This window comes from Petromyzon marinus, chromosome 79 (assembly GCF_048934315.1).
Source record: "Petromyzon marinus isolate PM22_M1 ecotype Great Lakes invasive population chromosome 79, UKy_Petmar_22M1.pri1.0, whole genome shotgun sequence".
Taxonomy (NCBI): domain Eukaryota; kingdom Metazoa; phylum Chordata; class Hyperoartia; order Petromyzontiformes; family Petromyzontidae; genus Petromyzon; species Petromyzon marinus.
This window is the reverse complement of record NC_133745.1, coordinates 24,336,340-24,361,999: the sequence shown is the minus strand read 5'-3', so window position 1 is coordinate 24,361,999 and position 25,660 is coordinate 24,336,340. Positions and strand designations below refer to the sequence as shown.

Below are 25,660 nucleotides of genomic sequence, written 5' to 3'. Positions count from 1 at the left end.
GGGGAGGGTGGGGCTGGGCGGGGAGGGTGGGGCTGGGCGGGGAGGGTGGGGCTGGGCGGGGAGGGTGGGGCTGGGCGGGGAGGGTGGGGCTGCGCGGGGAGGGTGGGGCTGGGCGGGGAGGGTGGGGCTGGGCGGGGAGGGTGGGGCTGGGCCGGGAGGGTGGGGCTGGGCCGGGAGGGTGGGGCTGGGCCGGGAGGGTGGGGCTGGGCCGGGAGGGTGGGGCTGGGCCGGGAGGGTGGGGCTGGGCCGGGAGGGTGGGGCTGGGCCGGGAGGGTGGGGCCGGGCCGGGAGGGTGGGGCCGGGCCGGGAGGGTGGGGCCGGGCCGGGAGGGTGGGGCCGGGCCGGGAGGGTGGGGCCGGGCCGGGAGGGTGGGGCCGGGCCGGGAGGGTGGGGCCGGGCGGGGAGGGTGGGGCCGGGCGGGGAGGGTGGGGCCGGGCGGGGAGGGTGGGGCCGGGCGGGGAGGGTGGGGCCGGGCGGGGAGGGTGGGGCCGGGCGGGGAGGGTGGGGCCGGGCGGGGAGGGTGGGGCCGGGCGGGGAGGGTGGGGCCGGGCGGGGAGGGTGGGGCCGGGCGGGGAGGGTGGGGCCGGGCGGGGAGGGTGGGGCCGGGCGGGGAGGGTGGGGCCGGGCGGGGAGGGTGGGGCCGGGCGGGGAGGGTGGGGCCGGGCGGGGAGGGTGGGGCCGGGCGGGGAGGGTGGGGCCGGGCGGGGAGGGTGGGGCCGGGCGGGGAGGGTGGGGCCGGGCGGGGAGGGTGGGGCCGGGCGGGGAGGGTGGGGCCGGGCGGGGAGGGTGGGGCCGGGCGGGGAGGGTGGGGCCGGGCGGGGAGGGTGGGGCCGGGCGGGGAGGGTGGGGCCGGGCGGGGAGGGTGGGGCCGGGCGGGGAGGGTGGGGCCGGGCGGGGAGGGTGGGGCCGGGCGGGGAGGGTGGGGCGAGAGACGTGTTTCACCCGAAGCTCCTGGCCTTACCTCTAAAACTTTATTTTTCTCACCTTTTTTTGGGATGTAATTTCATCAACAGTAAGTGTCTCGCTTTATACACAATTTGTGATCAGATTGTTTGTTTGTTTAGACTTCCTTCGTCCTTCTTTCTTTGTTCTTTTCTGTTTTCACTGTTCAGGGCGCGGCTGCGCTCTCTGCAGTGTACAGGTGTCTTTGTTATCCGCACAATCCTCCTTTTATTTAATAGTTGATTTCATACTCACGCTTTTCTTTGTTTTTATTTCGATTTTGAGTTCCTTTGTTTCTCAAGCAATTTTAGAATTTTGTGGTTTTTCGTGTTTTTTTCCGTTCCTTTGTCTCGTGTGCTTCCACGTGTTACACACACGTGTTAGCACTGTACCACACCGGCCGGTGTGAGTGCAGTGCTAACATCCCCTTTAGACCCCTCTTGTTTTGTGCTACGAGCGTGTTTACATTTATTTTTATTGGTGTGCTTAAGTAATTTTACCCTCTCCAGGGGAGCTTTGGGTGGACAGCAGTAATAGTAATTAAGAGAAGGTGGTCATAACACAGGTTTGACCATCTTTATATACATTTTTATATACATTTTTTCGTTTCTTGTTGTTATTTTGTTAATTTTTTTCTTGGCTTTAGAAAATAGAGAGGTTTGCTTTAGTGGTTGTGTGTGACATCTCACACGAGTGAAGATGTCCACTCGACCCGCAACATCGTACGCGAAAGCTACCGCGCCTACGCAAGGCCGGTCTCTGGGGCCTGCAAAGCGCCCACAGCAGCCGCAGCTGAAGCCTCCACGCGAGGCTGGGATCCGCTGCCCGGCTTCCACCGATGTCCCGCTCGAAGTCTACGTGGAAGCGCTGAGCGCCATCGTGCCTGGAGGCTCGATAAAGTATGCCTCCAAGGTGAGCGGAAGGATGGTTTTCTTCATGGAGTCCGAAAAGGTGGCAAATGCCGCCATGGAGAAGGGGCTGACGGTTGACAATTGGCACCTCACCTTAGAGCCACTGTCATCGCCATCAGTACGTGTAATCGTATCCAACGCCCCCCCCCCTCCCCCTACATTCCTGATAAAGACATCCAAGATAACCTGGCTAAGTTGGGCACGCTGACTTCCAACCTACAGCGTGTGCCTTTGGGCCTCAAAAATCCTTCCTCGTGGCATGTCTTGTCTTTTAGAAGACAGGTCTACATGCTGGTGCCCAATGGGCAGCTTGAGGAGGGCTCCTTTGTGGTCATGCATGGAGGAAGGGCCCATAGGCTGTTTTACTGCAGGGACGTGCTAAAATGCAACCTATGCAAAGCAGAGGGGTATATTAAAAACACTGCCCAAAGACAGCAAATGCCCAATCCAACAGTGAGGCAACGGTGGAAAATGGTGCTAAAGAAGCACACCCAACAAGTGACTCAGGAGAGGGTCCCTCACCACGGAGATCACCCGAGATGGCGGTAGACCCCACTCCAACAGCAGCTACTTCCGTGGAGACTGAAGCTCAGCCAGCCACCCAGCCATCATTGACAGCCAGACCTCTGAAGAGGAAATTTATGGAGGATTCAGCTTCGTTGTCTCCAGAGCCAAGTGGGGATGAGGTCAGTCCCTTTAAAGATCTCCCAGGGTTGGAGTCTGACATCGCACCAACGCCTGGGGGAGATGCGGAGAGCACTGGTGGCAAGGACGGGGTCTTCACCATCCCAGATGCCCCTAGAGGTGGGACACGCACAGGGAAGAAGCCCCATGCAGGAACCAAGCTCAAGCGCAGGACGCCTGAAGAAAATCTGGAGCCTGAAATAGAAGCGGGGGAAAACGCAATCTGTGCAGTGACGGAGGAAACAAGTGAAGAGGGCCACACTTCAGACCTCGACGACGCGCCCAGTGAGGCGGCCGAGGGCTGCCAGGAAACGCGAGCGGCCAAGAGCACGGAGGAGCCCAAACAGGACCCAACTGCCCAAACTACGCGGGGTGACCAGGACGAGGATGATGGAGGGCCAATCAGTGGAGGGGCAAGTGGCATCACCCAATAAAGCATCGACGAAGGATACCACGACGACTGAAAATCCTCAAAGCCTGGGGGCTCAGGGGGGAAGCCAAGAAGAGGAATTTGAAGAAACCCTCAGCACAGGGAGTTCAGTGAACCTGACATCTGCTGAGCTGACTGAAGGGGCACCAATATTCTCACAGTCAGAGCTATGGACCTTTTTAGATGAAGTCCATGGCTCAGAAGAACGAGTGACTGCAGCTCTGTCAAGGTGGCGAAATGTGGAGGCAATTATAGCCTCCCTATTCCATGTTGAACAGGATTTCAAGAGACAGGGAAAGTCATCATCTGGGAAGGAAAGGAAGAGGATCAGGTATTTCCTGAGGCAAATAACTACGTGGACACTTAATGCTGCGGATAGCTGCAATTAATATAAATGGGTGTAGAGGTCCACTCAAGAGACACTTTGCGCGTTTTCTCGCAAAAGAACACAAGGCATCAGTGCTCTTTGTGCAGGAGACGCATCTTACAACCAGCGAGGATGATAAATGGGAAACAGAATGGAAAGGTGATTTGTTTTTCAGTCACCTTACTCATTATTCTTCAGGAGTTGCAACGTTATTTGCACCAGGGTTTACACCCACTATAGTTAACCAGGTTGAGGTGGTACCAGGAAGAGCCCTCGACGTAACGATCAAACTTGATGACATTTCTGTCCACCTCATAAACATCTATACCCCCATCAATGATGCGGAAAAACTTATTTTTTTCAATGAGTTACAGGACCATCTCAAAAACATCCCGAATGACGACTGTGATTTTGGGAGGAGATTTCAACTGCACACTCGATGTCCTCGACCGCACTGGCACCGAGCTGTGTAAAAGCGGTGTCCTGAATACCTTGCGGCATGTGTCCACATGTACAGTCTTGTAGATGTGTGGCGGACGCAACATCCAAAGCAGCGAGGTTTCACCTTTACGAGAACCCGAGCTGACAGAACACTGTCACATCTCAAAAGACCTTGAAAATAGTAAAGTGTCGTCCAGTATTCAGGCGGCACCACTGGCCGATCATCGCCTAATACTACTTGAAATGAAAATACGAGGGGTCCCAAGGGGATCGGCATACTGGCATTTCAATAATGCCCTTTTGCAAGACACCCACCTTCACTGGTCTTTTTGGGGTCTTCTGGGTACAGTGGCAGAGAAATAAAGATCGGTTTAATAGCTTAGCACAATGGTGGAACATAGGGAAAGTACACATCAAAAAACTGTGTCAGTTGTACGCCTGGGGAAACACAACAAATATTGACCGATAAATTTGTGAGCTGGAGAACAGGGTCCATATTTTAGAGCAAAGGCGGAAGATTGGGGACGATCCAGGCCTGCTGCAGGAATATGTGGAAACCCTAGAATGTCTAAAAGGGTTGCAGAAAGAAAAGGCAAAAGGGGCATTTGAACGCTCTCGTTTTAAAGATACCCTTGATATAGACTCCAGCTCGACACTTTTCTTCTCATTGGGGAAGCAGAATGGTAGACGCAAAGCCATGGAGCATTTATTTGATGACAAGGGGGTCCTTGTTTCAAACAATAATCAGATAGCTACAACAATAGCACAGTGCTATGAAAATCTCTTCTCTCCAGAGCATATATCCACAGTGGCCCAGAATGAAATCTGGAAGGACCTGCCTACTTTGAGTGAAGAAGACAGGGACCTTCTAGAAGAAGAGGTCGAACAACGCGACCTGGACATGGCAGTGAGTGCCCTGGCCAGGAACAAATCCCCAGGGATTGATGGGCTGACAGGGGAGTTTTATCACCATTTTTGGCACGCCATACGTAAAGACTACAAAGCTGTGCTGGATGAAGCAGTGGAGACCAACATGATGCCTCAGTCCTGGAGGAGAGCCGTGCTCACACTGATTCCGAAAAAGGGCGACCTCAGACACCTTAAAAATTGGCGTCCACTCTCAGTGCTGAGCACGGACTATAAGATTCTCACGAAAGCTGCATCTGCAAGGCTTAAGAGGGTGTTGGCTAAGATTATTGCTGATGATCAGGCATACACTGTTCCAGGGAGGACCATCCATGATGGGATTTTCCTGGTCAGAGATTTGATCAGTCTGTCGGAGCATTTGAACTTTCCACTTGCCTTTCTCTCCCTTGATCAAGAGAAAGCCTTTGACAGGGTTGATCACCAGTATCTTCTTGGCACTCTGAAAGCGTTTGGTTTTGGGACCCGCTTCATAGGATTGATTAGTCTGCTGTACAACATGGCCCAGTGTCTGGTTAAAGTTAATGGCGGACTAATTGCTCCTATAGATTTCAGAAGAGGTATCATTCAAGGCTGTCCTATGTCAGGACAGCTCTACACCCTCGTCGTGGAGCCTTTTCTGCATTTACTCCGACGCCAACTCACCGGATTGACTCTAAAGGAGCCCAGTATGACAGTGACCCTCACAGCGTATGACGATGACGTTCTCTTCTTACTGAGTTTTGACGACATCGAACGGCTGCACGAGTGCCAAGAGGTTTCCTCCCCGTGTGCGGCCTCCTCCAGGATGAACTGTGAGAAGTGCAGTGGGCTGCTTGTTGGGAAGTGGGACGAAGCGCGGTTCCCTGAGTTGGCCAAAACAATAACGTGGAGCAAAGAGCGTCTGCACCATCTCGGCGTACTCCTGGGGCCAGGAGAAAAACCACTGCAGGAAAATTGGGATTTCCTGGAAGAGAAGGTGAGGAAACGACTGGAGCCATGGGGGCACCTGTGCAAGTCTCTCACGTTTAGAGGGGAAACCCTGATGGTGAACCAGTTGGTTGCATCCACCTTGTAGCACCGCTTCTTTTCCCTCACTCCATCCGCATACCTGATAGCAAAACTTCAAAGAATGATAGCTGCCTTCTTCTGGTCGCAGAGGAAGCACCGTGTGGCTGCTGGTATCTTGGCCTTGCCACTGCGGGAGGGCGGGCAAGGTCTGGTGTGTGTACGGAGCCAACTCTCTACCTTTCGTCTACAAGCCATACAGAGCTTTCTCTACACGGCCCCATCACCCATGTGGTGTTCCACAGCATCTTTTTTTCTGAATAACCTCGGCCTTCAGTGCAGCAAGCAGCTCTTCTTTATGGACATTGAAGGTATTCCACTCGCACAGATTCCCCACTTCTACAGGAGTATCCTACATACCTGGGGTTCCCTTGTCACCGCTCGACTGAATACACCCCAGTCAGCATCAGAATTCGCTCACGAGCCACTGTTACAGAACCCCAACATGGCACTACCCTCTCTTGTGGGCCCTGCCATGGAAAAACGCATGGTGGACGCACGTCTCACGAGGGTGGGCGATTTAGTGAAACCAGGCATGGAGGGGCAGTGGCTTCTCTTTACCGAGATAACTGCAATGAACAAGATGCACTCAGTGAGACTCGCTGCAAAACTTGTGAATGAGGTATGAAGGTCCTTCTCAACAGCAGTGGGAAGCGCGCCTGCGGTGAGTGTTGGCGACGAGTCAGCCGGCGGTGGTCCAGTGCCACCAAAACTGAATGTCGTCCCAGCACGGGAGCACACTCACCTCTCTTCCTCACAGCAGCACGGGGGGCACACATCGGGGAATGGCCAGGAGGGGTGCTTCTCAGGTGTAGACCGGAAAAAGCTGTAGGCCCAAATGGTCGATTTCCACCAACAAATAATGTCACGTAAAGGCTACGCTTGGAGGGACACGATGCCCTGCAGTGATCGCTTGAGGCCTCATTGGGAGCTGTTTTACTCAAATCCATCATACAAGCGCCACGGTGATCTTGGCTGGAGCATTGCCCATGGGACTGTGACCACGAAACACATTCCTGACACTTTTCACAGACACATCCTGAATGCGGATTCTGTGGTGAGCTCGAAAGAGTGGCGTATCAATACGTACGCTGCAAAAGCCTAGACTCACTCTATAAGCTGTTACGAAATATTCTACTGAAATTCAATCTTCATTTCTCACCCACAATTCTTATGTTTGGATATAGGGGGCACGAGGGTACCAAGGATATCGAGGGGTTGACGAACTTCATCATGAACAACGCCAAACTGGCCATCTATAGGGCCAGGAAATGCGCAATTGAAGGAAGCGGTTTCCCGAGCCACTGCCGCATCTTCAAGGCCCTGGTTTCTGCCAGAATTTGGCTGGAATTTCGGTACGCTCAGTTGACGGGGGGTGTCGCATCTTTCTCGATGCATTGGGCTACCGAGGGCGCTTTGCGTAATGTGACGAATGCAGGGGATCTGGTGATGGGGTTTTAAGGCTGAATTTTTGTTTTGCTGGTGTTTATGAACACAGTAGCATACAATGGGATTAATGTTACACGGTAAATCCCTGTTATATCTTTTATTTAAAAAAGGGGCACATAAGTAAACAAAAAAGACAAAAAAGACGACATGATGAACGAAGCAAAGTGCCGAAAGACCGAGCATCTTTCTGTTTCTTCTGATCGTTAAAGAAAACAAGAGGGAGGGAGGGTGGGGCTGGGGAGGGAGGGAGGGAGGGTGGGGCTGGGCGGGGAGGGGGTCACCCCGTGGTGCCCTTATAAAACTCAACGTTTAACCTACTCATGTCGGCTTGTGCCCGCCCTCACAGTCGGGCATATTTGCGGAATACACCACGACGCCGTTGACCCTGGCCATTGACCGAGCAAGCCAACGTTCCTACCAGCTCCCTCCGCAGGAATGTGTTTTATGGCATACTTTTGTGCACTATTCACTGCCATTCAATTAACACAATATACAATTATACTCTGCTCATTTTTGTTCATAAATATTACAGCTTCCGTCCTAGGATGGGCAAAGAAGCTAGTAGCATAATGTTGTGTTTTAACATCTATTATAACTTTCTTTTTTATGCACTCATCAATTAAGTTATTAACCACACTTATGACAACGCTTCTAACCACTTAAATAATAATACAATTACAATTGTCACTACCGACTCTAACCAATAATATTGTTTCAAACTATATTATGTTAATACAGTAGATCATCGATTATCAAGCAGCATCGGGAGGAAGGGGGTGCTGGATTTTCAATAACACCAGATAATTGCGTCATTATTTAAAACAACTTATTTTTGCAGGTTCTTGAATACGATTATGTTTATAGGTGCTCTGTATATATTTAATATTTTAAATAGCTTACGATATGAAAATCGCTTAAATAAATATACAAATAAACTAAATAAATATCCTGCTGTAAAAAGTTACCATTTACTGTACCGCACTCACCACTCCAATATCGATGACTCTGCATGCAGTGATGTGCGTACGACGCTCGTGTTCAACAACTTGTGTTTGACAACAACGACTTGTGTTTGACAACAACGACTTGTGTTTGACAACTACTTGTGTTTGACAAGGACTTGTGTTTGAGGACAACGACTTCTGTTTGACAACAACCTGTGTTTGACAACCACAACTTGTGTTTGACAACAACATCTTGTGTTTGACAATCGTCAGACTGATGCAGCCTTCAGATCAGTGCTCTGGCAAACGCCGAATTGCACGCAATTTTCGCCAAATCGCACTGTATATTTACTGTTTCTATGACTAGTTATTAGTCATGAAAAAAGTATATGCGTGCAGTATTTTCATTGTTTAAGTTGTATGTAGCGTGTGATGTACTGTATATATTATTTGACACTGAAATAAAGGATAGCTACTTGTTTTGTCACACACATGGCGCCGATCGCCGGACTGGTACAGCCTTTTGAGTGGTTTTACCGGTTTCACTGGATGTTGGAAGCCAGATAGGCACTCTTTGCATATAATCGATGGTCGTCTGTGTTTAACGTCATGGATTACAATTAAGAATGTAATATCATGAATGGCTGCAATCTTGGCATTAATTGCCCACCCAAACTTTACATTAGATAACACCACAACCTGACCGTTATTAAAGACATAAAGTCACCAATGGCTCTTATACGCCAGCCCTATACATTTGAACATTATTTTAACCTTGCCCAATATACAGTTTAAACCAGCCTTTGCCTTGTGATGGCTAGCGTGGACATCTGTGAAAAGAGCTTTATAGATTTTCGGATTTTCTATTAATAAATATTCAGATTTAGATTCTGGCTCCTCTGCCTGTATCTAGTGGCCTTTCATAGACCAGCGTGATGCTTAATACAATATATTGCAGAGGCAGACCTCGCCAAATGCGGTGGGTTACGTTCCTGTAAAATGCCGTTTTGGACAGCCGCATTAAACAATTAATAGACAAATAGGGTTGCGTTCCTTGGTACGAAATGATTACTCCCTCCCTCTGTTTAGCTGATTATACGAGATTTCCACCCTTATTGTACTAAAAGATGTTGAGTTGCTCTCCATTTCTTGTGGGTGTGTACACGCTTTATTTTCCAGTTTCACCCCACTCAGTTCCTCTTCTTTCCCTGTAGTCTGATAGGCTGCTCACTGAAGGACAAATCGATCCCAGCTCTCCATGACATCATAATCACCAACAAAGCATTGAGGGAGCTCAGGTAAGTTATGCTGCTCGTGTCTCATACGCGCTCTGATTGTTGCTACAGACAAAACAACTTTGATTCGTCATTAACACTGTTGCCTTAGCAGAATAAAACATTGAAAAGGCAACGTTTTGGGCAATAGACCTTGATAGCATGTTTGTGTGCTATGAGAGCCATTGCCAGAAGTGTGGGGTGGGTAGTGGAGTGTATTCCAGTCCATTTAATATTCTCTTTGGTTCTTTCGGTAAAGTCACGTAGAAAATAAAATCAAATAATAATATAATAAACGTTTCGATTGCAACACAAGCAACCGTCATCAGATAAACCACCGCACATAACCACAGGCGTTATAGGCAGCAGAGCTAAGTTGCGGGCAACAGACTGCAGTGTGCAGCACAATCCACCCTTGAACTATTCTACGATCCTAGATCTGCAGTCTCTGCCATCACAGACCTGCACTGACCCGCGTGGTAAAGTATGGTGAAGCAGCTCTAATAGCATGAGGAGACCTTAATCCAGAGTGGTTGTTGTGGGCTGCATGGGTCTCGAACGGTGCGGAGCTGCCCGAGTCTCCGTGTGAACCCGTGTCAGCGTGAGCCTCTCTCTGTGCTGCAGGGTGGAGTGCAATGACTTCAGTGAGGAGGGGAAGCAGGAGCTGAGGAGCAAATGGACTCCCAGAGAAGGCCTGCGTTTGTAGATTTAAGCGGAGAGGCGACGCTGGCGCTGCAACAGATGGAGCTGCCCCACGCACGACTCGCACAGCAGCCCGGTGCATTTCACCTCAAGAGCTCCTGTCACCGGCACCGACTCTGAGCCTGACTGAGACGACAATGAGCGGGGAGCTTTCTCTCTGTGAACCCCACACGAAGCCAAGGGTGAACGCGGCTCCGAGATTCTGATGAGCGTGGTGATTCCGATGATGTGTAACTGTATTTATGAATGTTGTGTAGGGAATCGATGTTGGGGCTCGTGGGGGAGGGGTGGCAGGGGGAATGCGGAGGGTTGCGGGGCAGGGGGTGATTTTCAATGGTCTGGCAGCTCACCTGTTACATCACGTAGCTAAAAACATTTTCATAAATGTTGCATTTGTCACAATGCCATACACACCATACAAATCGTACACCTAATATGTTTTCCTCATAACTTGCCCATTGCTTTCATATTCATTCTTGTGTCAACTCACGTTAAAATATCTTCTTTGTTATTGTGTGAACTCACGTTCAAATACACATTTTTTTTAAAATATCACCTTCCTATTATTACATTACTTATTTTCACTTACAGCGTTTGTGACTGCAGGATTTCATATTATTTGCCGCCTGGGTAAAACTGCATGGCCGGGAGTCGGAGCCATTCCCTCTACACCTTCGGGTGCGACAGGCATGTCCTCTGGCTCCCACATTAATTTACATCTATTTTTACCACGTACTTCCTGAAGCCTTCTATCTGCTACAGCTACAATTGGAGGCAGATCAATGCCCAGGTGTGGTCAAGGGATTTCTCCCTATTGCTCAACCATGTTACGTTTGCCGATCTGGTAATTGCTGCTTGCTCAGAGGAGGAGTTGGAGGTGTTGCTGCTGAACCTTGAGCTTTCCTGCTAAGAGGTGGAGCCTTATCATCAGCCCCACCAAAACTAAGCTCCTGCCTGGGTATTTTGTACCATCGAACACTCCCAATTGGTGATGGGGAAGTTGTGGGGAGTTTCCCATACCTGGGCAGTGTATTCATGATTGGCTTCGGTTAACCAGCAGAGGTCTCGCTCCGAATCAGTTGTATGGCATTATCTTTTCATCGGTTGCATAATGCTGTGTGGAAGCTACTTGGTCTGTCGCTCTGAACGAATTTTGAGGTCTTCTCGGCCACAGTCATTCCCTCACTTCTCTATGCTTGTGAAACGTGGAGAAGAGATGGTACAGGAGGATGAGGAGCTGAGTGGACTTGCCGATGACTGGTACCAGCGGTGTCATTATCAGCCTCTGTGGAGGAGGCTCTTGAAGGACTCTACTGGGCAGTTGGAGGCAGTCGCCCTCCAACAACAACGGAGAGGGGGAGGAGCGACGCTCACAACAATGAGCAGAACGCCGGGTGGCTAAAGCACAGCAAGTTGGCACAGTAGGGGGCACAGATGGTGCATCGGCCACTCATCTCAGTCATTCGACCCGTGGCACCTGGGTCTGCCCCGTGACCTCCTGCCAGCAGGCTTTCAACACTTCACGTGACCTCAACGTGCACATAGCCTCGCACAAGCGTCGTGGTGACATCACCGCCACTTAGTGGCGAATGGCGGTTGTTGTTTGGTGAATGAGTGTGTGAATGAATGTGTGACTAAGTCACTTTGTGTGAGTTAATGTGTGTGTGTGTTAATCTGTGGGTGAGTGTGTGAGTGTGTGGGTGAGTGTGTGAGTGGGTGAATGTGTGAGTAATTGAGTGAGATGAGTGTGTGAGTGTGATTGAGTATGTGAATGTATGTCTCTGACCAAGTGAGTGAGTATGTGAGTGTGTGGGCGAGTGAGCGTGTGAGTGAGTGTGTGAGTGAGTATGTGAGTGTGTGAGCGAGTGAGCGTGTGTATAACATGTGGGGAGCCTTTGTGTCTGTGTATTAATAGATACACACTTAGAGTTAGACTCACGTAGACTCTACAAAGACAAATATCTCCCTATAGCCTGTAACAGACTGTAGGGGCAAGTGCTGCTAGCGAGCAGTGCCTATGAGGGCCGCCACTGTGGCACACGAGGGGGTGGGTGCCCAGCACCAACACGCCCGACCGCCTTTGTCTCCCCAGTGGCGATGTTCACTACACCCTGCACCAGGTTCTCATTTGAGGCTGAGTCGACCTAGGGGAGGCCCTGGACTGGTTCAGATAATCGTCACACACACTCTCACTCTCACACACTCAGTTTCACTCACACACACTCACACTCTCAAACACACTCAGACAAACACTCTCACACACTCACTCACACACTCAGACAAACACCGACTCACAAAAAATATACCCCGTATAGTCTTAGACTGTTGGGGCAAGTGCTCTTAGCGAGTAGCAGCACCAATGAAGGCCGGCACTGTGGCACACGAGGGAGTGGGTGGGCAGCACCACGCCCGGCCGCCTTTGTCTCCCCATCGGCGATGTTTTTACACACCGCACAAGGTACTCGTTTGAGGCTGAGTCGACCTAGGGGAGGCACAGGATCGGTTCACATCGTCACTGGTGGTGTTAGCCGTGAGCGAGGATTGAACTCGGGTTACCGGGTTTGTAGCACAGCGCAATGCTAACGGCCACACTGCTGCAGGGAGCGACGTGTAGAGGGCTCCTTGTTTATTCCTCACACTTGACAGGCACAATCACTGAGCGACGTATACACACTGGGCTACGCATGGCTGACCCACTCATACGGCCCCATCGCTGGCGTCTAAACTACACAGCTGGCTGACTGATACAGCGACGATGACGATGGGAGACGTACAGCAGATCGGCCATGCGGCCGGGCGATGAAGAAGAGATGGCGGCGAAGACAGTGACGGCAGCCAGGACTCAGACCCCCACCACAGCCCCGAACCTCCGGTCACGTCCGCTTATATGAACCTTATGGCGGTACCCCGGGGTACCATAGTACCTCGGCTCTCGAATAATGTCCGTGATGCAGTCATTTTTAGTCTTCAAATTTTTTTTGAATCTTTCGGTAAAGTCACGTAGATAGGAAACAACAACAACATAAAAACCCCCAAAACTCACTTTAAAAATCATTTTTAGTCTGTTGATGGTCGGCGATGCGGGAATCGACTTATCTCGACGAGCTGTACACGAAGCACTACAGTGCGTACGAGCGTTCAGGGTTTCGGCGCAATCGTCCTCGCTGCGTTTCAACATCATGGAGGAGCACTGATTTCAGATTGATGGGTAGTTAAGTTACACCCCTGGAAAAAATAGTGTCCCAGAAATAAAATATTTATTTGTCTCGGCCATTTGGTATTATTTGGTACCCCGGGATCATATACTCCTCGTCATGGCCAAGCCCCGCCTCCAGCCACGCCCCCTTCTAGAACCTTCGAGCAGGTTTCTTATGAGCTTCCCGACTGATCCCCGCCTCTGACCTTTAGTGCAGTTACGCCCCCCGTTATGGTTGGATGTTACATAACGCACCCATACCCGTAATTATCTCTCCTGGTCAACAGATGGCACCCTCTTCTTTGGTTCTTTCGGTAAAGTCATGTAGAATGAGAATAAAATAATGAAATAAAATAAGACAATAAAATTCTAACGACGTTTCGGCCGCAACACAAGTAGCCTTCAGGTGAAAGAACAGAACTGTCGGAACGACAGAGCTTCAATTAACGCTGCTAAGATTCGCAGTGTCTTTTAAGCTCGGTGAGAGGCGTGAAGAGCCTTGACAAAGGAGTTTACATATCAAAGCAGGAGAATTTAGCATTGAAAAAGCTGAGGGATTAGCTTGTGACAGAAATAGCTGTGTTAAAGTCAAAGTTTACATATCCACAGAGGCATTTAGTATATGGGCGCTAAAGGCCTCCAACTATGAACTATCATAAAGTAAATAATAGCGTCTTTTAAGCTCGGTGAGAGGCGTGAAGAGCCTTGACAAAGGAGTTTACATATCAGAGCAGGAGAATTTAGCATTGAAATAGCAGAGGAATTAGCTTGTGACAGAAATAGCTGTGTTAAAGTCAAAGTTTACATATCAACAGAGGCATTTAGTATATGGACGATAAAGGCCTCCAACTAACCAACTATCATAAAGTAAACCGATGTGAAAAAACTAAGTCCATTTCACATCAATATAATAAATGTACTTAATATATTCTTCAATAAGCTGAGCTATTAATCATACAGTAACTGGTTATACATTACACTAGATAATGAATACCATATAGTAAACCAATAAAAAACTAAAATATAAGCTCCTCAATGTTATCAATAAACTCTATATACTCTCCAATCAGCTGAGCAACTAACAATACGTCGTTATATATCAATGTTATATGGTGAAAAGTGGCGGTTTTTTCTTCCCCTCAACACCAGCACCACGGACAGCTACATTCAGGCAGACGAGTCATTCCATGCTCGGAAGGGAGGAGGGGGTGAGAGAAACAGTCACAATGCCAGCGAAAGAGCTGCGGTCTGACGGTCACCGTAAAATACAATTAATTTAGAACCGAAATGGTTTAAAACATCTTTCCAATGGTTGCTAAACCAGAATCCATCTTCTCGCATGAAATTGTCTCTGTGCTCGTATATGTGGATGGCCTCATGAACGAATCTCTCATGGTAGCCGGTTGGCTGGCAAAGAACCTCCGTCTTGGAGAAGTCAATGTCATGTGAACCCACTGAATTATTACACTGATCTTGTTCACGAATTAATTAATCTCCCGTAAGTTAGCACGTCCCACCACACACCTTCACTCTAAGCCATTTCGGTAATCCTATAATCTGTCCGGTGGATCTGTTGTTACATTTATGCCTTTGGAAATAATCACTGTTTTTATCGTGTTTTTATATGAATATCGTTGCATGTTAATCAATCGCCTGTGATACTGTGCTGACGATTTCAAGCATAATAATCGTTCATATTATAATGTGTAATCTTTTGTTTAGCATAGCATTTGCATGGTTTAATAAATTATAAAGTTAATGTTTAGTTAGAAAATAAAATTGATTAACGCAGAAGTAGTTGTGTGATTTCTTTCCAAATTGCTGCATAAGACTGGTTCTGCGATTGAGATATGAACTTGGTGACCTATTACATAAACACTCTAATACACACTCAGTAAACATTAAAGCGAGAATAAATGTATTATACTGATCGACAATACGAAGATAAACAATGAAGCCGAATTGACCAATCTAGCGTACTAGCATCACACTAGCATAACTGCATAAGAATAATTGTATTAATTCCGTTGATGACACAACCCTAAACAACGAACCGGGACCTAATTATCATAAAGGCCATCATTAACATAACCACACCCACTTGCATAAATTAAGATGATTATCTACCGATTTAGCATAAATTATGTGCATAATTGCACACATTAACATAATTTCGGATTAATTATGTAAATTACAATTGCCATTTTTTTTTTATTTTGCATCAATTTTCACAACACCAATATAAATTTTTCGATTTAAAGCTTTCGTGACTGCAATGATTCATCTTCTTTGGTTCTTTCGGTAAAGTCACGTAGAATGATAATAAAATAATAAATTGATAAAATAAAATAACACAATAATATTCTCACGACGTTTTGGCCACAACACAAGCGGCCTTCATCAGGTGAAGGGGGGCGAGACTGTCTGGTAGGACAGCGCTGGAGTGAAAGAGCCACGTTCAGATACGGCCTTTAAGCTGTGTGAGAGGAACAAAGCGCCTTGACAAAGGAATTAGCATATAATTTAGCATTGAAATGGCTGAATGATTAGCTTGTGACTGGTCACAGAAATAGCTATGTTAAAAGTTAAAGCATACACACCCGCAGAGGCACCCATTGTTAAAGGGATTAGCATAGAATTTAGCATTGAAATAGCTAAGTTAAGGCCTACACATCTTGACAATGGAATTAGCATAGAATTTAGCATTGAGAAAGCTGAGTGATTAGCTTGTACCTGCTGCAGAAATAGAGCTTGTACCTGCTGCAGAAATAGCTACGTTAAAGTCAGAGCATACACATACAGCAGCCGCTGTTGTTGCTGGCAGAGCAGCTCATCGGCAAGCGGACAAGACCAGCTTACCAGCTCAACTCATCCCTACAGAAGATCCACCACCACCGACGCAGAAGAAGTCTCTACCGCCGCCAGAATGGCGGGACTCACTGTTTAGTGACGGGGCTACACGGTGCGAGTCGCACCATCAATAGTAGCATCGCAACGAACGCGTATCGCCAGCGCCCGATAGTGCAACCAGTGGTCACCACGCCAACGACACCACAGTGCCAGCAGCCAGCAATCTACCGACGACCATCGCAACTACAATAACGTGTCAACTCGTCAACCTACGTCAGCCGAACCCGAACCGACTGCCGTGAAAGAAGAAATAAACGATACGTATGATGTACTCTGCCCCCCACCACACGACCAGTCTGGCGTCTGCTTGACGCAAAGAATTCGTTCCGAACACTGGCCTACTGTACACCATCCATATCACTAAAAACACACGAGTCATTGACAAAGGCCTAATTCTCAAGACGGGAACCATCAGTGGGCGTGAAGGTATCGTGACAGACCGAGTGATAACCATCCGTCGTTTATAAGTATAGTAATAATTTTTCCATCTTAACTATTTTGTCTTGGATTGTACTTCTAATCGCATAAATTACCAACAGATCCATCAATCCGAATTAATTCCTGACACCTTCGCCATGGAGCTTCGCTCACGGGGAGAAATCGTATTAAACCGGTTTCCTTATACAATTCCGTCCACGAATTAAATAATCTCCCGTGAGACAGCATGCATCCCACCACACAACCTCAATCCAAGCCATTTCTGTAATCATCTGATCTTGCCGATGGATCTATTGATATATTTGTGCCTTTGGGAATAATCACTGTTTTGATCGCCTTTTCGTATGAATTTCGTCATATAATCTTTAAGCACCTTTGTTAATGATCGCCGCGTACTCTACAGAATACTCAACTGTTCCATGACCCAATGTGCTAACAACGTGATAAGGGTTTCTTATGATCTCTGAATGAACGCCGTACTGTGTGTGCAAATTCCAGTATAATCTTTCATAATAGAGTATCAAGGTTTGTTTTGTTTAGATGTTTAACGACTCTCTCTCTCACCAACTGAGTTCGCGTTATGCAGCGGAATTAACCACAGGTGCTGTTGTCAAAGTGAAACAACGCAGTCGTGATGGTTACTGTGATGATACTGTGTTGAAATTCTAAGATCGAGAGTTCGCATATTATATTAGAATTAAAGTTTAATTAGAAAAAAAAATTGATTAACGCAAAAGTGATTGTGTGATTCTTTCCTGAAATCTATGCATTAGAACTGGTTCTGCGTTGAGATATGAACTTGGTGACCTTACATACACACTCTAACCCATACTCAGTAAATGTTAAAGCAAGAATAATTGTATTATACTGATCGATAATACGAAGTTAACAATGAAGCCGAGTTGACTCTGGCATACTCACATCATACTAGCATAACTGCATACGATTAATTGTATTATCCCGATTGATAACTGACCCTCGTCAACGAGGCAGGGCCTGATTATCATAAAGGCTGTCATTACCATAACCACACCCACTCGCATAAATTAATACGAATTAGCATAATTTATATGCATGATTACCCAAATTAACATAATTGCGGATAAATTATGCAAATTTCAAACTTCATTTAATATTATTATTTTCATCAAATTTTCATAACCCACGTATACAACAACCTCGACATCGTCCTGCCATCCGTCGACAAAGACGACTTGTCTTCTCTCAAAGTTGCAAGATGCATCCAGGCGCACCTGCTCTTGCAACGATATGAGGGGTTGGCGGCGTATACTGTGCCTAGTGAGATGCGAGATACACCCGAAGATGTGGAGCCCATCCAAGCCTGTGCTTCAACCCAAGGCGGAGGCTGGCGGGGGGGAGATGGCATGGTGTGACAGGATGAACAACTTCGATGGCAAGATACCTCTCCTCATTCTGAGAGCGGGCACCACAGTCATCCACCTGACTGTCCACCACTCCACTGCACCCGAAGGCGAGTTGCCTTCGGCCCCTGAATCCACCTCACTCATCACGTTCGGTCGGTTTTCATTCCCGTCGTGTGTCGGTGCATGAGGGTTCAGATATTGCTCAGGCTGACTGGCTGCTCCGACCGGGTCGTGATTGGAGTTGGTCCATAGAGCGATTGCTGTGACCTCAGGTTCATCCGCTGTTATTGGATTGATAGAGGGGGTTGAAATCAGAATGTTCGTCGATACTGGTGCATCCGCGACTATCATTTCCAAGTTGATTTTTATCATTCTGTCCCCTTTTATGCAAATGGCTGCTCATTGGGCCTCACTGGGAAAATAACAGCGGAGGTGTGTATTGGAGATATTAAATTGATGAGGCCAGTTCTTGTATCAACGTCCCTTGCTGTTCCTTGCTTGCTCAGGACTGACTTCTTGAGGCAGATGCCCCTGAAAATTTTGATCGATCAAGGTTCCCTTGAGTTACCATTGGGCCATCGAATGGCCTTTTGCCTTCTCCCACTCGATTGTTCTTTGCCAACGCTACTGTACAAGCGCTTGCGAGTAAGACCGTAAAGATTCCCCCCAGCACGCAAATGTTGGTTCCTTTACGATTGCCCAAGCCGCTAGACCAGGAGGCGACTGAGGGGGGAATTCTTCTAGGATCCTCAAACAAAGACATTTGTGGTTTGCCGTTGGTGGGGGCCCAAACTATCATAGCCAATTACCAGGAACCGCTCATTCAAGTCCTGAATGCAGGGTTAGACATGTTTGTCATTCAGGAGGGCACCGTGCTAGCTTACGTGTCGTCCATGCTTCACGAGGGAAACATCATTGGCGGTGTAGGGGGTCACGTTGAATACGAAGCCGCAACAGGTTTTTGATGAAAAGTGGATGGATACGCTTTGTTCCGAAAATTCGGAATTGTTCGAGTCCCAGAGTCACCACATCGATATGGGCGACGCCGCTCCCATCCAGCAGAACCCCTACCGGCTGAGCCCTATGGAAAAAGAACACGTACAGCTGGTAGTTGATGAAACGTTGGCCGCCGATATTATCTCACCATCCACCAGCCCGTGGGGAGCCCCGATTGCTCTTGTTAAAAAGGCAGGATGGTAGTTTGCACTTCTGTGTTGACTTCTGTAAGCTTAATAAGATCTCTGTAGCTGACCCGTACCCTCTTCCTCGGATGGACGATTCCTTGGACGCTCTCGCAGGGGCATATTATTTTTCGACTCTTGACCTATCTTGATTTTCGCAGTTGCCCTTGGATGAATCCTCTAAACCGAAGACAGCTTTTCGCACATCACAAGGCTTATTTGAATTAAATCAGCTTACAATGGGTCTTCACTCCACTCGGCTACGTTCCAGCGATTGACGCAACTAGTTCTGGCAGGCCTTCAGTGGGACTCATGCCTAATATATCTGGACGATGTTATCGTTTTTAGCCGTACGTTTAAAAAACATCTGGAATGGTTACGTGCTGTCTTTCTTAACATGCCTGCGGCGAATCTCAAATTTAAACTGCAGAAGTGTCAACCTGCTCTAAAAATGGGTTCGGTATCTTGGCCACATAGTCAGTAAATCAGGGATAGCGATGGACCTGAACAAAACCACATGTGTCCATACTTGGCTGACCCCCACGTCGGTGGGGAAGGAGGTGCGGAGTTTCATTGGATTTGCATCCTATTACCACCGTTTTGTCACCAGGTTTGCCACGATCGCCAAACCTCTCCACACCCTGACGGCAAAAGGTCAGAAGTTCCATTGGGGGCAGTAGGAGGAGGCCACATTTGTTGTGCTCTGGGATGGCTTGGTGAACGCCCCTCCCCTCCACTACCCCGACTTTTCCTTGCCGTTCATCCTTGATACGTATGCTAGCAACACCGGAATTGGCGCTGTTCTGTCTCAAGTCGTTATGGCATGGAAAGTGTTGTAGCATATGGCAGCAGAGTGATGTCTCCGGCGGAACTTTTGGCAACTGTTTTTTTTTGTGCAACAGTATCGCGCCTATCTTTATGGCAGACGCTTTGAGATGCTCTCTGACCATGCAGCGCTACAGTATGCTCTGCATATTGAGCAACCATCTGACCAATTTTCATGTTGGTTGGAAGTCCACCAGGACTATTCCATTACTGTTTCCTTTTGTAAAGGTACCCAACACACGAACGCGGATGCCCTTTCGCGATTACCAACGAGCGACGGGTGAACGTGTTTCTCGGGCCGGGGCGCTGTAAGGCACCTGCTGAAGACTCGCCTCGTCCCCTTCTGGCATTGGCTGAGGTTGACATCTCTGAGGAAAGCCGACGGTCCTGTGGCGCATGACGCCGTTATTGGCATGAACCATGCAGACTTCGGACGCCTTCAGGTGGAAGACGCTTCCCTGTTCAAGTTACAACGCCGTGTCAAGGAGGTGGACGGGGGTGGGAATCGACGGGGTGTAGCCTCTGTCATCCTCAGAGGCAGATTGCTCATGCATTGGAATGGAGGATTGACACGTTACAACATTGTCGTGCCTACTGCCCTACGGAGTAAAGTCATCTGGGCTGTGCATGAGCGACTGTTGCACCTTGGGGTGCATAAGATGCTAGCCACACTTAAGCTCGACTTCTTCTGGCCTGGCATGGTGGAAGATGTCGCTATTGTATTCAAGGGGTGTGTGCAGTGTGCACGGCGGAAACCCCCGTCCAAACTCTGCTGTCCACCATTGCAATCCATTCAGGTTTCCCGCATAAATGAGCTGGTCGCTCTTGTTATCCTTGGTCCATTTCCTACCACCCCTCGTGGCAATAAGTATTTACTGGTGGGCGTCGAATATTTTAGCCGATGGCTTGGCCGCCGCCCAACCAATCGGATTTGGCCATCACCGAGGCATTCCTTGATTGCTATGTGATGGACAAGGGGGGCCCTGAGCATCTTCTGACCGATCAGGGCAAGGAATTTTCTTCAAAATTGCTGCGGGAGGTGTACGACTTGTTGGGAACAAAGAAAATACGCACGTCACCATACCACCCCCAGACGGATGGAATGGTGGAGCGGCTGCAGAGGACTCTGACCTCCATGTTGAGCCATCAGGTCAGTGAGTCCCAGCTTGACTGGGACTTGCATGTTACCGGGGTCCTGGCTGCCTATAGAATGGCCCCTCACCCATCCACCGGCTTCTCACCATTTTTTAAATGTATGGAAGAGAACACGACCCCAAGATTGATGTCCAATTATGAGCCGAGCCAAACAAGGCTAAATCTAAAATTTCGGAGTCCATGCGCTTTACCCATCAGAGGCTTTCAGAAGCACGCGAGGCTTCCAGAGAGAATTCCAATTCGTGCCAATTGTCAAATGAGGGGTCTCCATCTTTCCGGACATGAGTGGCCTTCAGGCGACAGAGCCTGGCTGCACTGTCCCCACATACTGGTGGGTACTTCACTGAAATTGTTTAAACCCTGGAGGGGGCCGTTTGGCGTGATTTGGGTCGTTTGGCTCCAGTGTGAAAAAAATTTGCTTGGGTCGGCGGAGTTGGTTTGTACATCCCTCTCGCCTCAAGCCTTTCAACACGCTGCGTGAATTCATCCCATCTACACTACACAGGGGCCAAGTGTCAGATGTGTCTGGCGAGCTGAGGTGTGTACTCACTGAGGTTGGTTCTCAGGGGAGTCATGTGATCCCATCCTCAGATGCCGCACGTTTTAACATCCCCCAAGCCGCCACCTGCGCCGTCTTCACAAGCTTCGGGAGCGGAAGGCTCGTCTGCCCGGCCGACTGCTCTTTGCTCGATGGGACATTTTGAAATTCCCCCTGGGACCCCCGAGGAGAGTACGCCCACCTCTCCTGGGAGCCTGGCCACAAGGACTCGATCAAAGACTCTTCGGTTTTTGTATATATTGTATATATTGTATAGATGGGTTGAAGTATTTATTTGTTGATGCACACTAACGGGTTGTTCGTTTTGTTCTTTTATTGAAGGGGGAGTTGACAAAGGGGCACTAAGTGAGGGCTAGGGGGGGTCACGTGGTTGGGATCTTGATCCTGCTCTAGGATTCTGTAAGGTGGTCGTGACCAAGGGTGGAGCCAGCCATGCCGCAGAGAATATAAGCCGGGTCCCGAGAGGGACCAGGGTTGTTGTTGTTGTTGTTGTTTTTCATCCTGGAAGAAACATTCGTCGACGGTCTACGTTCTATGATCTACGTTCTCCGTTCAACGAGTCTCCAACACGTGTACCTGAACCCGAGCTGTTGGTCTCGGTCTGCAGTAGCTAGTTACGTTGTAATTAGTGTAGTTAGCCTGGTGGTCACCACCATAGGTTGTTATTCTAAGGGGAAGTTACCCTGTGTGTTGGAGTTAAATAAATATGTTGCCTCCAAGTCTACGTCTGCGACTCAGTTGAACTCACTACACATTTACAACTTAGAGCGTTATTACTACGGCTATCAGTCAGCCCTGATGGTTTCCACCTTATCGCTCCACAATTAGTCTGTCCCAATCTCGTCCACCTTGTTCTTTGTGCATCCCCGGGCAAGTGCGGAGATCGCGGGCCTCGCTCCCCTAATATACCCCCTTGGCCCCGCCCCTATCAGACAGTGCCCCCACTCCACTGTGGCAAGTGTATTGTTTATTGGATAATTTATTATCATCAATACAGTACCTTCCGGCCACCTGTTTCTAATTATCTCAACGTGTACGCTCTAGCCCTTTCTCTTTACAGTCCCCTACACAAATACAATGTCACTGCTTATAGTCAACACATCTTCTATCCTCTCACATATATTCCTTCTGCATTCTCCAATCCATACTCACCAGCAACGTGAATTATGATGAAAAAGCAACATTCGACCACTCACTTGGCATTGAAAAACCCTCTCCCAGCCTTGTTGTGATAAATTATTTTCCTGATCCTGTTCAGGTAATGCCATTAACAATTGTATATTTCTCTGTGCACTTGCACCAACCTGGATCCATGGTACCACCGTCAAATAATCATTGCAAATTCATCACCTTAATACAGCAGTGACATTTTTCCTACGGTGTTGAAGTAGATAGTGCCTCCAACTGATGAAACAATTAAATTCTGAGTATTCCAGATGTTGGCTCTACAGATATCCATAGATTTACAGACGTTCGGATTTCGGAATTTCGCGTTCATGCAATTGACAAATGATGGACATTTTTCTATTTACGAAATCGAATTTCCATGTTAACGAAATTTTACACGGCACACGCCATGAAAGCATCAAAGAAGAAGCACCCAGGAGGATGCGTCATCCATCCGCGACACTGTCACAGTATATCCCTACAGCTCACCAGTAACGCCTCACATCGCCTTTCTAGGCATTCCAACATGCAGATCGTTTGGTGAGATCCCTTAAAAGTATGGATCCTTGCAGTCGCGAAAGCTTGAAATCTAGAATTAATTATTCGTCTTAAATTAGTTGTTATTCAATCTTCTTAACATTTATGTACTTTTGATTTAAAGCTTTCGTGACTGCAGTAATCCATATTCTTAGTTTTTTCGGTAAAGTCACGTTGAAGAGAAAAAACTAAGAATATTTATGTACTTTCTTATTATTTCTGATTTGTCAATAGGTGAACAATTTTTGGTTAGGAGTGGGGTGGAATGATTGTCTGAAACTCATCCCTAATTTTTTTGTGTTGAATATAATGGGAAAATATTTTCTGATCACGACTCGTGTTTTTTCCAGAACTCATCCATTTCTAAAGTAGAGGGAAGCCAGTACTATGCATGATGTTATCAGGCTCATGTCTAATCTGACATTATCATGTTGGAGGACTTGTGACATCCGACTGATGACGTTCATGATGATCATGGCCTTTCTTTTAGTGAACAGAAAAACACATTGTATCAGTTCAATACTGTAAAATACAGTAATTGAGAAAAAAAGGCAATCGGAGGGGTAACCATCTCGTAAATATTAAAAATGAAATGTCTTTGTTTAAAAGAGCCTGCGGCAGTGGCACCAGGTCAATGGCAATTATGAATGCCTATCATTGTTGGCACTTTCCAAGGAATAGCTCATGTTAATGTCCCACAAAGAGGTACTCATCAACTCCAGAGGGATGAAAGGATGATTCAGTACCTTATCGAGATATTAAGTTATGATCTTTAATGCTAGCTCTCTGTCTTATTGGACCCCTCACCCTCCAAAAACTATTGACAATGGCCATCAAAATCATTTGGAACAATATGACATGGTTCAAACGAATAACTGCCCACTGGAAACATTTCTGAAGACAACAGATGAATAATTTAGAGAATGCATAAATCTCTTGTCAACCTTCATTCACTGTGTTCCACTAAATCTTCTCATCTCAACTAATTTTTTTCATCTGCTTCCTTTTTCCCTTCCATAATTTAGCCACCATTGCATTGTTAATGTTGACCTTACATCTGATGTGCTAGATAATCACCTGCCAACTCTAGTTGGCAGGTGATTATCTAGCTAGTTTTATATATAGGATTTTTACGGAAATTTTTTTTTTTGCCGTTGGTCAGTTCCATTCTTTGTCCAATTTTAGCTCAAAAGAGAATGCGTCCTGCCTTGAATCTCGTTGAAAATTTCACGCTCAACGAGGCTGCTACAGAGAGCAATGCACATTATACCATCGGCAAGCCAATGTTTTATTCGTATATGTGACATTTAGTAAGATCAAGTGCAGATTCAAATGTAATTTCATTATTTGTGCAGTCATTGATGACCTGGCTGAGGTCATGAAATATCTGCACTAGAAAAGTCGCTCAATAACAGGAAGCTGATGAAGGACATTGGCAGTACCAGCTTCGCGCTCTGCCCTTGGAGCTGCCTGGCTACTGTTTTCATGCCTTCTTGACTGATAGCATGACTGAACTATTAATGGGGATGATATAACGCTCTAACGTTGTTCACGTCTCACAGCCGGAATGCTGCCGACTGCTTCGCTCCTGACAAAGCGCTGATACACCGCTGGATCGAGTAGGATGGTCCTTGTGGCGAGGCTCTCAAAGTGGAAGATACCAAATCAGCTTCAACCCAATGGTGGTGTTTAGGAGAGCATTTATCTATGAGTATATATAGGCTGGCTGACAGATATGAAGTTATTCCTTCGGTGGTAATAAACAACAACAATAATAATAATTGTTACCCTTTGTCATACCACTTATGGGTGAAGTCTTTCCATACTGGATAAGTCGTGGAGATTGCTTGACCATACTCCATCATGCTTGTCAACGTGGGTTGATGACGAGAAGGCTCAAGGCCAGTTTGCTTGATGGTAACTATGACTGAGAATCAAACTAAAGTGGTCTGATTCATATTGCAATGGCCAACCATTGTGCCACTGTTACACTCGTATGCATAAGTTAACAGGGAAAAAAACTATACCATTTTTGTTACTGTGAATAAAATGACAAAATAACATTGCCACTTTGGTCAACTCGTCGTCTTGAAATTACGGAATGTACAAATCTAAAGTCTTAGGTATAATGGAAAGAAGGGTTTTGCTAATTGGGCGATCTCAGAATGGGTAGCAGGTGGCAATCCTAATCA

General features: G+C 47.6%; 1 protein-coding gene across 6 annotated transcripts in view; it reads left to right on the top strand.

Moving 5' to 3' along the window:
- LOC142907493 (ribonuclease inhibitor-like) overlaps nucleotides 1-11,284 on the top strand; it is a 56,988-nt gene extending 45,704 nt beyond the window's left edge. For 5 of the 6 annotated variants that reach the window (XM_076057072.1, XM_076057074.1, XM_076057069.1 and 2 more), the window contains 2 exons: nucleotides 9,354-9,437; nucleotides 10,038-11,284. In XM_076057072.1, the coding sequence (XP_075913187.1) occupies nucleotides 9,354-9,437; nucleotides 10,038-10,119 (166 nt within the window). In that variant the 3' untranslated portion in view covers nucleotides 10,120-11,284. Of the gene's footprint in view, nucleotides 1-9,353; nucleotides 9,439-10,037 lie in introns of those variants that run through there. The other variant, XM_076057071.1, reaches the window with a different exon arrangement.
- Nucleotides 11,285-25,660: the final 14,376 nt, after the last annotated feature.